The sequence below is a fragment of the Oryctolagus cuniculus genome, chromosome 1, assembly GCF_964237555.1.
Source record: "Oryctolagus cuniculus chromosome 1, mOryCun1.1, whole genome shotgun sequence".
NCBI classification, from domain to species: Eukaryota; Metazoa; Chordata; class Mammalia; order Lagomorpha; family Leporidae; genus Oryctolagus; species Oryctolagus cuniculus.
In genome coordinates, this window is record NC_091432.1 from 145,574,619 (window position 1) to 145,590,016 (window position 15,398).

Consider the following 15,398-nt stretch of genomic DNA (forward strand, 5'->3'; position numbering starts at 1 on the left):
GTCTGACCAGAGGCAGACTTGGAGGATATCACTGGCCATACCCTTCTGGCTTTCCCTGCTGAACAGGTAGAAAGCTAAACACTATTTTTTTTTAAAGATTTTATTTATTTTATTTGAGAGTTAGAGTTACAGAGAGTGAGAGGAAGAGATAGGGAGAAAGGTCTTCCCTCCATTGATTCACTCCCCAAATGACTGCAAGGGCTGGAGCTGCGCTGATCTGAAGCCAGGAGCCAGGAGTCAGGAGCCCCTTCCTGGTCTCCCACGTGGGTGCAGGGGCCCAAGGATTTGGACCATCTTCCACTGCTTTCCCAGGTCATAGCAGAGAGCTGGACCGGAAGTGGGGCAGCCTGGACTAGAACCGGCACCCATATGGGATGCCAGCACCACAGGCAGAGTCTTAACTCACTGCACCATGGCGCCGGCCCTGCTAAACACTATATTTTAGGACTCCTGGTTCCTTGTTGATAGCCAAGCAACCAAACGCACATGGGTGTGGCCAAGGCCTGCTGCTGTTTTGACTCTCCACTGGTGGTCTGCCGCCTTCCCTAGTCCCGCCTCGTACGACACACCGGTCTCCTTAGCCTCACTAGGGCCATTCTCTGCTGCACTGTTCTCCTTGGCCTGGCCTGAGGCACTGTCTCAGATTCCTCACTGCTTATGCCGTCCCACAGCTCCAGCCAGTATCATGTACCAAGGAATCCCAGGTCAGGACTGGCACCCCCATTCTGCTTCCACCTGGGAATTCACCTGCTTACTGAAAACTGGAGATGCCCCACCTCTAATTTTCTGTCTCACAAATGGTACCTGCATCTGTGCTGCTCAGGCCAAATACCTGGGAGATAGTTCCCAAACTATCAGCACCTGCTAGGCTATCTTCAAGTCTGTGAACTGCTCCTTCTCCTTCCTCCTCCTCTGTGCAGGGTCCAGCCTTGTGGCCATACACCTACCTCACCACTTCCCCACACCTGCTACTGCCCACGCCACACTGAAGCCCAGTGACTGAGATGAGCTTGCATATAGCACTCCTCAGAATACACCTCTTGAACAAGGATGTTTGTTCATCTGCAAAGGCGGGTAGATAATGCTAAGTGTCAAGTGATGAAAAGTTAAGCTCTCCCCTTTATTTTATTATTTTTAAAATTTGGAGTGAGTTATTTGAGAGACAGTGAGACAGAAAGAGCAAACTTCCATCAGCTGGTTCACTCCTTGAATGCCAACAACAGCTGGGTTTGGGCCAGTGGAAGCCAGGAGCTGGGAAGTCAACCCAGGTCTCTCACATGGGTGGCAGGTGACCCAAGTACTTGAACTACCACCACTGCCTCTCGGGACGAGTGTGAGTAAGGAGCTAGAATCAGAAGCAAAGCTTGGAATCAAATCCAGACATTCTGATAAGGGGAACTGGACATTCTAATCGGCATCTTAACCACCAGGCTAAACACCTGCCCCCAAACTTTCCTCCTTAGATCAGAAACTACAAGAGAATAGTCACCATCCCTACGTTCTACTATATAGTGTGTTCCAGGTCACAGTTGGTTCAGGAAATTTAAGGATCAAAAAGAAAAAGACATCAGGGTTGATGCTTGGACACCTGTATCTCACTTCAGAGGCCTTCGGTTTGAGTCTCAGAATGGTCTACGATTCAGCTTCGTGCTAATGAACACCCTGGGAGACGATGGCTCAAATACTTGCGTTGCTGCCACCTATATAGGAGAACTGGATTGAGTTCCAGGCTCTAGGCTTTAACCTGACTCAGCCTTGACTATTGTGAGCATTTGGGGAGAGAACCAAATGGAAGAGATTTCTGTCCCCCTCCAGCACCCCGCCTTTCAATTGAATACATCTTCAAAGCACACACAAGAGGGAAAGGAACAAATGAAGAGCCAATGACCCACCTACTTGCCCTGTTAACTGCATGTCTAGCTTTCCTCCCCAGTGCTACATTCTTATGAAGCAAACCTCAGACACAATATCATTTCACCAACACAGAACAGAATTTCTCAACAGTGCACACACAATGAAGGAAAATAATCATGCATTGATGTTAAAACTAAAAGCACAGGAGCCAGCAAATGTGCTATAGTGGGTAAAGCTGCTGCCTGCAGTGCCGGCAACCCATATGGGCGCCAGTTCCAATCCCGGCTGCTCCACTTCCAATCCAGCTCTCTACTATTGCCTGGGAAAGCAGTAAAAGATGGACCAAGGCCTTGAGCCCCTGCACCCACGTGGCAGACCCAGAAGAAGTTCTTGGCTCCTGGCTTCAGATCCACCCAGCTCTGGCTTTTATGGTCATTTGGGGAGTGAACCAGTGGATGGAAGACTTCTCTCTCTTTCTACCTCTCTGTAACTCTGCTTTTCAAATAAATAAACAAATCTTAATTAAAAAAATAAATAAATAAAACTAAAAGCACATCACAAAGAGAAAAGTGCACACTGCTAAACTTGGGAGACTATGTCTGCAATCCACATGGCCTGACAAGAGGCATCCATATAAGGAGGACACTTCAAAATTTAATGAAAAATGGAATTAAAAGACAAGTTTATTTTGGTGCACACACCTATGTGGCGTCTTCAAAAAATTCATAAGAAAATGAGATTGTGAAAAACTAAGAATGGATTTTAAAAAATTTTTGTGCCAAGATAAACTTATTTAATTCCATTTTTCCATGGACTTTTTGAAGTCCCCTTATATATATATATATATATATATACACACACTTTATATGTATATAAAGTATTCCCATGAATCAACACACGCATAGAAGAACAAGCCAATAGAAACCCAGGCACACAAGCAGGTATTTCTCAAAGTGGGAAATACTATGAACTGCTGATCTTAAAGACATGTAACCCCATTAGTAACCAGGGAAACAAAAACTGAAACCATCATGAAATATAGTTTCACAATCACTAGATGGAAAAAAAAAAAAAGTGGAGTAACTAGAGGGCTTCCTGTCTTCTGCTGGAAGAAGAAACGGGAAGTCTACACTGGGAGCACGAGCAGGACCCTGCCCCGCAGTCTGCTTGGAACCCTGCAGGCCCGTGAGGAATGTTCTCAACGTCGCTGTCAGTACATGCCAAGCAACTGGAATTAGCCCAACTTCCATCAGCAGAATGCACAAGTATATACTGATGCAATGGAATGTCATATAGCAATCAAAAATAGAATCACACCAACATGAGTGAAATCTGGTCACATTACTATTGAACTAAAAGAGCAAGTTAGAACACTACATGCCATGAGATTTCATTTCATGACAGACAAATGAAACTATCTAGTATTGAGGGACAGAGACAAGATAAAATTATACAGAAAAGGGAACAATGAAGACCAAATTTACTGGGGAATGCAACCAGAGACAAATATATAAGAGAGTTAAAATACTAATAGTGCTCTACTAACAATACATCATAGCACAGTAGTTACAAAACTTCAGAGTTTTTATAATGAAAGCTCCTCGGATGAACTTCCATTGTCCTGAGAGCAAAGTCTGAAATCCATGGTGGTGCGTGGCCCTGCACTGCACCTTCAGCATCACCACCCATTCTCCTCTGCTTCCTGGCTTCGAACAGGGTCTTCCTTTGCTTCCACACCATGTTCTCTTGCCTCAAGGCCTTTGCACACTGTCTCTGCTACAAGGAGTACCCTTCCTCCCATATCAGTACCTCACTAAATCCCCACCAACTTCCAACCCCACCCTCAACATCAATCTAATCAGTCAGAATCAGAGGGCTGATCTTATCTGTGTTAGCTCCCTCAGACTGCCTTTCCTTGAGCTTCCTGTTCTTGCTCATGCAGGATCCTTGGTGTCGGTCTCCCCCACTAGTCTGTACACTCACCTATAAGGGCAACAATGAGAGCTCTCTTGTTTGCCACATAATCCAGCACCCAGCACAACGCCTGGCATGGAAAGAACAAATCAATGTACTCTCTTCTGTTTAAACAAAGATTAACAGACTTTATTGCTTTGAGCATTTTTAGGTTTAAAGGACACCTGAGAAAGTACACACCTTGCACTGCTGAGGTTCATTTGTTGCAATTGAGGAACCTACACATCATTACCACCTGAAGTAGTCTTCACTAGAATACATTCTTAAGAGATGTACATTCTATGGGTTTGGGCAAATGCATAATGACATATGTCCACTTTTACAGCTACATAACATAGTTTCACTGCCTAAAAGTCCTGTGTTCCAGCTACTCATCCCCCATCCTCACTAACACCTGGCAGCCACTGATCTTTTTACTGGCTCCATAGTTTTGCTTTTTTGAGGTCAGAGAGTGGCAATTACACAGCAGGGAGTATTTCAGATCAGTTTTGTTGACATCATATAATGTATTTAAAATCCCTCCCTGTCTTTTCCTAACTTGTGTCAGTTTATTTATCCGTTCACCTATCAAAGGACATGTTGGCTGCTTCTAAATTTTATAATTTGTGAGTAAAACTGCTATAAATATCTGAGTGCAGGTTTTTGTATAAACCCAAGTTGTCAGCTCCTTTGGGTAAACACCAAGGAATGATTGCTGGATCACACGGCAAGAGTACACTCATGTTTCGTTTTGCAAAAAACTGACAAACTATCTTCCAAAGTGGCTGTATCACTCTGCATTCCCACCAGTGGTGAATGAGGAGTTCCTGTTGCTCTACATCCTCGCCTGCACTGGGTGTAGGTGCAGTTTTATGCTTTAGTCATTTCAACACATGTGCAGTAGGAGCTCATTTACTTACTGTGCTCCATGGAAGGCCAGTGAGACACAGCAGCTGCTCCTTCAGCCTCAGGGGGCCTCAGCTTCACCTGCGCCCTTCTAAATATATGACAGGACTAGCTAGTGCCACAAATTCTACATGCACGACCAGAGGCGGGATCCCAGCACCTATGTTATGTGTTATGAAAATTCTGCCAATGATTTTGAAGCTACTTGTGTAACCAGGGAACCAAATATTTTGACAAGTTGATCTTGTTTGTGTGCTGGCATTGGGAGGGGTGCTTCCCGATGAGCTACAGCAGACCATGCGCTATGACAGCAAGGACAAGCTGCAACTGCCTCTAGTCTGCAGGTCCCCACAGTATCTATGACACAGTGAAAGCCTGAAAGGAAGCACTTTCCAAGCCAACACAAATAAGTGAGCTGGGAGTAACATTTCAGAGAGTGCATGGTACAGAGTCAGTATATACCAGAGCCCGCCCTTCCCACCCAGGAACAATGCCCTGCCTCTGCCCAGAAAGCACTGCTGGGGCAACAGAACAAGGTGTGTATTTCCTATGAACTGTACTGCCACCAACTCCTGGAAATCTGAATTTTTTTTCTCAACACTGCAAGAAGACCCACAGGTTTGAACGAAGGGTGAGCAGTGATTCCCAAAGTGTAAGATGGCTGGGGTCAAGCCAAGGATACTTTGTTTTGTAAACAGAGATTCCTGAGGCCCCAAAAAGAGCCTGACAGTTTTGAGGTAAATCAGAAATTCCAGCTAAGATTATAAACCTCCAGTTAAGGTCAACTAACCACCGCCTCCCCAAGTGGCCATACTCTAATCTTTTAGTATGACTCTTTCAACACAGTGCACCATGGGAAGGTTCTAACATAGATTGCCAGGGGCCACTCATGCCTCACCTGCCACTCAAGTGAATACACTTCATAGGAAATACTTCTTGGGCTCCAACCAAGGTGTCCAAAAAGTGCCCTCCCACATCCACGCAGCGTCTTGTGGACTCCTATTGGTTTCCAGGCCTGCCCTCTGGCTTCCCTGGCAGGGTGCAGAGGTGAAACCAGCAAGACCCTTCTACACAGTACTTGCTTCTTTAGAATCAGAAAAGCGACCAAGGTAGTTGTTAAAGAGTCGATTCTGCTGGTTCTACACGGTGCACATGTAGCCTAAGACAAGCCTGCCCCAGTCCTGCTCAGGCTCCATTCAACCTCATCTCCTGCTGCCCCAGGCCACACCACAACCCACAAGTTCAGCACTGCCAATATCCAGCATGATAATTGTGCACCTGGCACTGATTTGAGCCCCTCATATGATTCTGATTTCTGCCACAGTCAGAGCGTCAAGGAGTACTGTACAGGATTTACAGGCAGTTACCATGTGCATCTGCCTGCCTGAAAATAATTTTCTAGAAATCCCTAATTCTTTATCAATTCTACTTTTCCTCTCCATAAACTCCTGAGTAGAAATGACCCAGGGTCAAAGGCAGTGGAGGATGGCCCAAGTGCTTGGGCACCTGCACCTGCATGGGAGACCAGGAGGAAGCACCTGGTTCCTGGCTTCGGATCGGCGCAGCACCAGCTGTAGCGGCCATTTGGGGGGCGAACCAACAGAAGGAAGACCTTTCTCTCTGTCTCTCTCTCTCTCACTGTCTAACTCTGCCTGTCAAAAAAATAAAATAAAAAAATTTTTTAAAATATTTTAAAGAAATGACCCAGGGTCAGTATCATCTAGAAAAACTCACCAGCAACGCCAGGTTGATGTTTTCAGAAGGGCAGGAAGGTGTCTGGCAGTCTACCACATGCTAACGTGACTTAGCACTCTCCTTGTCTATTCAGAACTGTGACTGTTAGCCCAGACCAATGCCAATGTAAGGCAGACTGCTCCTATCCACGTTTACATTCCTGTTCGCCTCCTCCTGAACAAACCATCCTAATCCCAAGCACATGGTGACAACTCCTCCCAAAGACAGTGTGAGAAGGAGCCGAGTGTTGGCAGGGCCATCAGGGGTGCTACTCCCACCCGTGGGTACCATCTGCCTTCCTGACTGTCCAGTTCAATGCCTGACCTCTCAGTGCCTGCTGAGGTCACTCTGCTTGAGGAGCAACAGTGACGGTACCTGCCACGGAACAACCACGTCACTGCACACTTTCTTCCTGATAGTCACATAATAACCTCTGTCCAAAAACACAGAGCAGCAGGGCCAGATGCAGATTTTGGTGTCAACTCCTTGCTCTCCGTTGTCTCCATAACCCACTATTAAAGTCTTCTGTGTGTGACGCACATAGTAGACATACGTTAATTAACCCTGTGTAGCTAGTCTCCATCCTCCCAACAGCTCACATCACTTTTCTAGCAGTAATCCTACAACACAACTCGTCACTTCATCCCCCAGATTTAAAACCCGTTAGTGGATTAACTCAAATATTTATTCACTGACAAGCTTGTGGCCTAAGAGTAGGGACATCCAAGCCAGGTTCTCCTGGCTCAGAAAAGCCCAACACATCAGCCACAGCAAGGAGCACCTCACGTCAACTATGGCCACCAAGGCCACAGCAGAGGCAGCTTGGTTCACTCAAGGAAGATGGGCCTCAGTGTAAGGAGCAGATAGCAGGCAGGGGTAGATCAGGGGTGAGAGCAGGTAAAAAGCTAGGAGTTCATCTGAGTGTGATGGGTGTCCACAGAGGGTTTCAGGTGCTAGAGCTGTCCAGTATACACTTTCAGTGTCACTCTGGCTGCTGTGAGGAGGCTGAACTGAAGGGGAGTAGGCAGCAAGGAACGTGCCCCAAAGAGGGGCTGGGGCAGGCAGTGATGGTCACACTGAGCTGCCCACCCACCTCCCACACAGTTACCCCAACCCAGCACTGTCTTCTAGGCTGTGGCCCCAGTGTCTGGACACAGGCAGCCAGTAATACAGTGCACACAAGGACACTGTCTCAGTAAAGGACTGCTCTCAGGGGCATTTTCAACCTTGGAATTAATCTGATTGCCCTCAGAGCCGGAGCATGCCTTCTTTGGTTAACAGCTGACACGAAGCAAACCTCACAATCCCAGCAAAGCTGGGAACTACTTCCCAGACGCGCAGTGCTCTGGACTCACAGGAGGCCCATTCACCTCAGGGGGCGCCAGTGCTCAGCTGAGGGCTTCCCAACCCCGGGAGACAGGACCTGCAAGCAGGCCCTGCGTTGACAGTTTCCATTTACTCCCTTTTCCCAATTCCAAATCTCTTCTCCAAAACATAAATAAATAAAAGGCAATAAAGGAGCAGCGACAAGTCCACCGCACATATGAAGCCCTCCGCAGCTCCTTCGGCCGCCTGTGCCCTGGAGGAACACAGACAGTAAGAGCTCCACCCTGCAGGGCCGTGCCTGGTCACGTGGCCCACTCAGCTCCTCCACCCTAGGGATGCCCTCAGCAGGGTCAGGGACTGCCTGAGTCTGCCCAGGAAGCTCAGCTGCACTTATCTGTACAACCACAGAAAATCGACACTTCAAAACAAGCATCCTCCATGAACATCTACAGCTCTGGATTACTGAATGGTCAGTATTGATCATTGAGGCCCATATTTACTTACCTAAGTAATGTGGTGGGTGAAATGACACAGGCTTACTAGTTGCTGAGTAATATCCAATCGCTCTCTTAAATCGAGTGACTTTGTCACCTGTTCTAGACTGAAACAGACGTAGGAAAGCCTTTGTAAATTAGGATGCCACTGGTCATGTGCACTAACATTTCTATAGTTCAGCTTTTCATGTTAGACAGAAGTCAGAGTGACATTAAAGTCTCCCAGGAAGTTAAGAGATTATTCCTGAACCTTAACTCCGAAAGTGATACAGCAGGAAAGCAGAACTGGGAGGCGGCAGCCAAGCCAGGACTCCAGCACCACAACCTCCGCCTTCTCTGCCACGCCCCTGGTCCCGCGCAGAGAGGCCTTACTCACCATCTGCAGTCAACGGAGCTGAGAGCAGCCAGCAACTTGAACACATCTGCCCAGGGTTTCAGTTTCCCAGAGGCAGAACAGGAGTCCCTCAAACCTCACCTTCTCTGCTAAAGCTGGCCTGCCTGCATGCCTTACTCCCCAAGGGAAGAAAACCCCCGACAATCCCCTGACGGGAACACACACATCAAAGACTCAATACCCTCGGACCCATCTGATGTAGATAACTTGAAATCCTGCAACACAAATCCCATTAAGATGGAGAATTTGGAAGCCCAGAGCCCAGGGCTTCTTCAGAGTGGCCTGATGGCCAAGGACGTGCTCAGACACAAATAATCAGCTTGTGCCTCCTAAGCCCCCCTCACCTGGTACACCACTGGGCAAAGCCTACCCTGCAAATCTGAGGTTTACCTGTGAGTGCTGGAAAACATCTTTAGCTATGGCATCCAGGTCAGAGGTATCCTGAATGTTGCGGACGTAGTCGGCGACAGCTTTGATCACTACATCACAGGGTGGCAAGACCAGCTGGTGGGCCCGGACCTGGGAAAACAACACACCTGTCAGCCCCCAATCCTCACCCATCCATGAGACCTCGGCCCAGTGCTCTCCTCCGGAGCTTTCATGCTGTGACGCTTAAGAACTAGGCTTTCTTTTCATGGATGAAATACAATACAGCTGCTTACACCCGTCAGGTTAAAAACACCACCAGCAGCCTTCCATCACCAATGAGAAGTCTAAAAAAAATCTAATGATGATTAAAAATACATCTAAAAGGAGGGGCTTTATGTTAATCAGAGTAACGGCCTCCCCAGGCTGTCCAAAGCCACTCTGCAGAGCCTGTATGTTGTGTTGGGCAGCAAGATGGGATTAAGGTTGCTCAAAAAATAAGACTGTCACGGGTAATTCAGACAGGCCACTGCAACCACTAGGAAAGGAGGCAGAGGGGTTAGTGTCAGTCACTGCCTGTGGTTGGCTCGGAGACAAAGGAGGGGCCACAAGCCAAGAAACTTGGAAAACCTGGACAGGGTCAGGAATATTCTCCTAGGCTTTCCCAGAAGGAGCAAAGTAAAGTCCTGCCCACACTTTGATTTTAGCCCAGTTAGCCTCATTTTGTATCTCTGTTCTCTAACATAAAGGTAATAAATCTGTTGTTTCATTAAACAAAAAAAGGAAGAAGAAAATTAGGAAAAAAAAAAAAAAAAAAACTAAAGTGTCCCCTAAAGCCTTCTGATTGGCTAAACACCACCAAAGTTGGGACTCTGCCTAGACATGGAAAATACAGCCCAGATGGTGTCTGTAGCCCAACATACACCTGCCATACCTGACTGGTTTCCAACCCAGCTGAGGGTGAGTTTGCTGACAGTATCCTGAAGGAACATCCTTAGGGCATGATCATACCAGTAGACCCCCCCACCACTACCACAAGAAAGCGGCTGGGGACAGAGAAATATAATGCTACAGGGACAGGCAGGAGGATTTTACTGCACTGAGACACTTAAACTTACCACAGCACACAACTGAATACCTAGATTCTATACGTGACATTTTCAACAGCATTTACCAGAGAATTCATTGTAGTAACAACATTCCCTGATATATTTAAATGAATATATTTACAAACATAGAATCTATAAGGAATCTCCAAAAAGTTCATAAAATGCAGATTATAAACTGCATGTATTTCAAAATTCTTTTGCATTAAAGTAAACTCATGTTAATTTGTTATATATCTGGACAAGATCTAGTCTGAGGTCCAAAAAAGTACACCCGTTGAAAAGAGTCTATATCAAAACAACATGAATTTTGCTAAAATTGAAACAAAAACAAACATCAAATTGATGGTAAAGAATAGTGAAACTGGTGATGCTTTACAGACATTTATGGGACAATGCTCCCCCAGCCAGCAGCTTACAAATCGGTAACTTCTTCAAGAGACAAGGTGATGCTGAAGCCCTCAGCAGCAGACCATCCACATCAGCTGCTAATCTTACTCACACCCTAACTGAAGAGAACTAATGATTAACTACAGAGACAACAGCCAACACCATGGGTATCTCAATATACGCTGGATTCAGCTTATATCATTTTGAATGAAAAAGTCAAATAGAACAAACTTTCTGCTCAGTGGATGCCAAAATTGTTGCACCCAGATCAACTGCAGAAAAGATCAGAACTTTCAATGGAAATTTTTTGAAAGTATCATTAGGATTCTGAGGTATTTCTTCCAATAATTGGAATAGGGTACGAAACATGGCTTTACCTGTACAGTCCTGAAGACAAAGCACATAGAGGTAAAAGTGGTCTACTCAAAGCAGACCGGGACAAAGCAGAAGGTTGTGGTAACAGTTTTTTGGGATACTCAAAGCATTTTCCTTGTTGACTTTCCAAACGAAAGGGAAATAACATTTGCTTATTCTGAATCCTCTTCTTTTTTTTTAAGAAACAGAGAGCTCTCTTCTATTAGTTGACTTCCCAAATGACTACAACAGCTGCTATCTAGGGACAAAGCCAGGAGCCAGGAACTCAATGCAAGCCTCCCATGTGGGTGGCAGGAGCCCAATCACTTGAGCCATCAGGGTCCACATTTGCAGGAAGCTGCAGTCAGGGCCTGGAGTCAGGAACTGAACCCAGGCACTGCAATCTGAGATGCAGTCATCTTAACTGTTAGGCGGAACACCAGAGTGCTTTGACAAAGTTCATCATGCCTCTATACCAAACAAAGGCAATGTTTTAACAGGAAGTCATGAGATTCCCACTCTGCAGTCCTGATTTGGTTCCTCTTATTCTTGTTTCTTAATGTCTTCATTTAATAATGTAAAAAAACCACTGCATTGACATGACTAAATTCACAGGACTCTCTGTTCTAATACCAACTAGTGCTTGTTATTATCACTTAAAAAAGTGTCTTGAACATAATAGAGCTAATGCCAAGAAATAATAAAATTTATATTTTTATCTTTTAATTCCATTTATCCACAAACTTTTTGAAGATCCCTACTTCAAAAGGGTCTTAGAAATGGAATTAAAAGTTTATTTTGGTGCAAAAATTCCTGAAACCCACAATTTTTTTTTTTTTTTTTTTTTTTGACAGGCAGAGTGGATAGTGAGAGAGAGAGAGACAGAGAGAAAGGTCTTCCTTTTGCTGTTGCTTCACCATCCAATGGCTGCCACGGCTGGCGCGCTGCGGCCGGCGCACCACGCTGATCCAAAGGCAGGAGCCAGATGCTTCTCCTGGTCTCCCATGGGGTGCAGGGCCCAAGGACTTGGGCCATCCTCCACTGCCTTCCCTGGCCACAGCAGAGAGCTGGCCTGGAAGAGGGGCAACCGGGACAGAATCCGGCACCCCGACCGGGACTAGAACCCGGTGTGCTGGCACCATAGGCGGAGGATTAGCCTATTGAGCCACGGCGCCAGCCTCGTTCTCATAATATATATTTTCCACGAACTCTTTGAAGAGCTCTGATATTTACACATAACTACATAAGTACATGTATCATATAGATAGAGCTATTTATCAACATATTTTAAACTGGGAAAACTATACCAAGACTTGTTTACTCACAAAACATGTCATTGGCTGTGCTGGATTCTAAAATAGCCTCGGTTCATATCATCACAGCCATAACTGCATAGGAGGGTTAATGAAGACTGTCCTTTCTGCTCAAAAACACAAACAGGCTACAAAAATACTGTAATGAAAATTTCATTTCTTCCTCTTTTTTCTTTCGTCATTTTTAAGAAAAAGAAAGCAAATGTTCATGATCAGTTGCCTTTTTCATGGGACTCTGCAGCAATTTTATCAGTTGTTAGTTACTTGCTTCCTAAGCAAAGAAATTAATTTAGGGGGCCTGCATTATGGCGTAACAGGTTCAGCTGCAGGCATCCTATGTGGGTGCTGGTTTAAGTCCCTGCTGATCCACTTCGGATCCAGCTCCCTGCTTTTTCCTCCCTAGAAAAGCAGCCGAAGATGGCCCAAGTCCTTGAACCCCTGCATCCACATGGGGCACCGGATGAAGCACTTGGCTCTTGGCGTTGGTTTGGCCCAGTGAGTCAAAGATTTCTCTCTCTGTCTCTCCCTCTCTCTAACGCTGCCATTCAAATAGATAAAATTAATGTTTAAAAATAAAAAGAAATTTAGGTCTGCACAAGACAGAGATTCAGGCATTCCTCTTCCTGCAGAAAAGAAAATTAAATACATAGGCAATGTTTGGTGGAAATTGATGATTGTCTCTAGGCAAAAAGATTCTCTTAAATGAGATTTTCACTTTTGGCATCATCTTTCCCCAGTCTTCTAGCCACTCCATACTGAAAAAAATTTGTGCTACAACCTCCATCAGTGACAGGCCTAATATGGAAAGTGCTTGCGGAACAAAGATGCCTAGCAACCTACTGCACAGGCTCCATCTCTTTGACATATAACAGTCCATGAGGCAGTAGACATTTCCTGTTTCATGATAAGCTCCTGTAATTTAATTTGTATTTTTAAGACCTCTGCACTGGGGCACAGCAGGTTAAGCCATTGCCTACAACACTCGCATCTGATTTGTAGGTCCCAGGTGCTCCACTTCTGATCCAGTTCCTTGCTAATGCATCTGGGAAAGCAGCAGAAGATGGCCCAAGTTCTTGGCCCCTGCCAGCCACATGGAGGACCCGGATGGAATTCCAGGCTCCTGGTTTCAGCCTGACCCAGCCCTAGCCATTCTGGCCAGCAGATAGAAGACCTCCTTCTCTGTCTCTGCTTCTCTCTCTGTAACTCCGCCTTTCAAACAAATCTTTTAAAAAAAAAAAAAAAAAAAAAAAACCAGCATGAGGCTGCAAGCCCTAGACTGGTTTGGTAGCATGGGTGCCAGCCAGCCACACTCCTGGACATATTCACTATGCAAGTACTTCCGACACGGCTGGAGGCAGAGACGTACCTAGACAGTGGTGAGTGCAGGATGGCTCCCACATTCCAGAACACAACAAGTCCACAGAAACCCCAGGCGTGCATGTCCTCAAAAAGGCGCTGGCATGGTGGCAAAAGGATAAAGCCACCACCTGTGATAATAGCATTCCATGCAGGTGCCAGTTTGTGTCCTGACCACTCCACTTCAGATCCAACTCCCTGCCAATGGCCTAGGAAAACTAACAGAAGTTGGCCCAAGTGTTTGGGCCCCTGTTACCCATGTGAAAGACCCAGATGAAGCTCCAGGCTTTGGCCTGACCCAGCCCCAGCCACTGTAGCCATCTGGGGAGTGAACCAGCAGATGGAAAATCTCTCTTTCTTTGTAACTGACTTTCAAATAAATAAATGAATCTTTTTCTTTTTTTTAAAGGACTGACACAAAGCCTTCACTATGACCACTTGCTGGCACCCCAGACAGAAAAGACTTGATTCTTTGGTCAATTTTTTCAGCTATTCAAGGGGTACAATAAGAAACTACAAAATAACTATATCCTAACACTTGAAACCCAAATAACACTTGCCAAGCTCTTGAAGGAAAAAAAAAAAGTGACTGCTGCTAGTCATTTATTTGCTCATTAGCTGCTAATATTTCATGGCTTTTAATTTTATAATTTTATTCTTTGTTCTGTTCTAAAAATCAAGTATTTTCCTGTAGCTGTGAATCTGATTAAATGATGTCACCATATTACATCCAACTGCTATATGTTTGTCAAGCTAGTACTCAAACAATTCGATCAAAATTCATGTAATACATTGATAAAAACTCTTTCACAATTTTTCTAAATACCTTGAAAAGGGATCACCTGAAGGGATCTTTCAACAGTGGGACTAAAAAGGCACAGGTGTGAAGTGGCAACCCTCCCCAGCCCCCCCCCCCCCAGCCTGTAGGTCCAGTCTCTGAGGTCTGCTTGTACTACATGATCTGTATCCCACAGAATGTGGGGAAACCCACACTTCTGATATACCATGCATCAAAATTTTATTGTAGAGGGCTGGCCCTGTGGCACAGCTGTTAAAGCCCCACCTGCTTGCCACACTGCATCCCATATGAGCACTAGTTCAAGTTCAGATGCTCCAGTTCTGAACCAGCTCCCTGCTAATACACTGAGGAGAGCAGCAGAAAACAGCCCCAAGTACCTGGGCCCTGGTCACCCACATGGAAGACCTGAATGGAGTTTTAGGCTCCTGGCTTCAGCCTGGCCCAGCCTTGTCCTTGCAGCCATTTGAGGACTGCACCACTGGATAAAGATATTCTCTCTCTCTCTCTCTCCCTCTCTCTCACTGTAACTTTGCCTTTTAAATAAATAAATAAAATCTTAAAAAATTACTAGACTTCATGAAAACTGTGAAGTGTCATTTTAATCAGTCATTTCCTTCATAAGGCCGTATCAGTGAGCAAGCCATGTCTATCTTTGTAATAGACTTTGCCCCAAATTCTAAGTGATCTCAATACCCCACTCAGACCATTCTATTTATGTTTTAGAGACAAAGAAAACAAGCATTTTCCAAATTAAGTGTTTTATTTTTCATATTAGCTAACAGTTTTCCCTTCTTAAAGTTTTTAAAAATTTATTCTTTATTTGAAAGGCAAAGAAAAAGAGAAAGAGAGAAAGAGAAAGAGAAAGATCTTCCATTGGCTGGTCCACTCTCCAAATGCCCACAAACAGCAAGTGCCAAGCCAAAGCCTAGAGCCCCAAACTCAGTCAGAGACCCAAGTACTTGAGCTATCACTGCAGGAAGCTGGAACTGGAAACAGAGCTGGGATTTGAATTCAGGCACTCCAATATAAGAGGACTGTCCCCAGCAGCACTGC

General features: G+C 45.4%; 1 protein-coding gene across 2 annotated transcripts in view; it reads right to left on the reverse strand.

Annotated features, from left to right (window-relative positions):
* The window catches only part of FAM120A (family with sequence similarity 120 member A), a 117,786-nt gene that overhangs the window by 56,667 nt on the left and 45,721 nt on the right, over positions 1-15,398 (reverse strand). For both annotated transcript variants that reach the window (XM_070049992.1, XM_051846971.2), the window contains exons 4-5: positions 9,052-9,180; positions 8,278-8,374 (exon numbers count right to left, since the gene is read on the reverse strand). In XM_070049992.1, the coding sequence (XP_069906093.1) occupies positions 8,278-8,374; positions 9,052-9,180 (226 nt within the window). The remainder of the gene's footprint in view (positions 1-8,277; positions 8,375-9,051; positions 9,181-15,398) is intronic.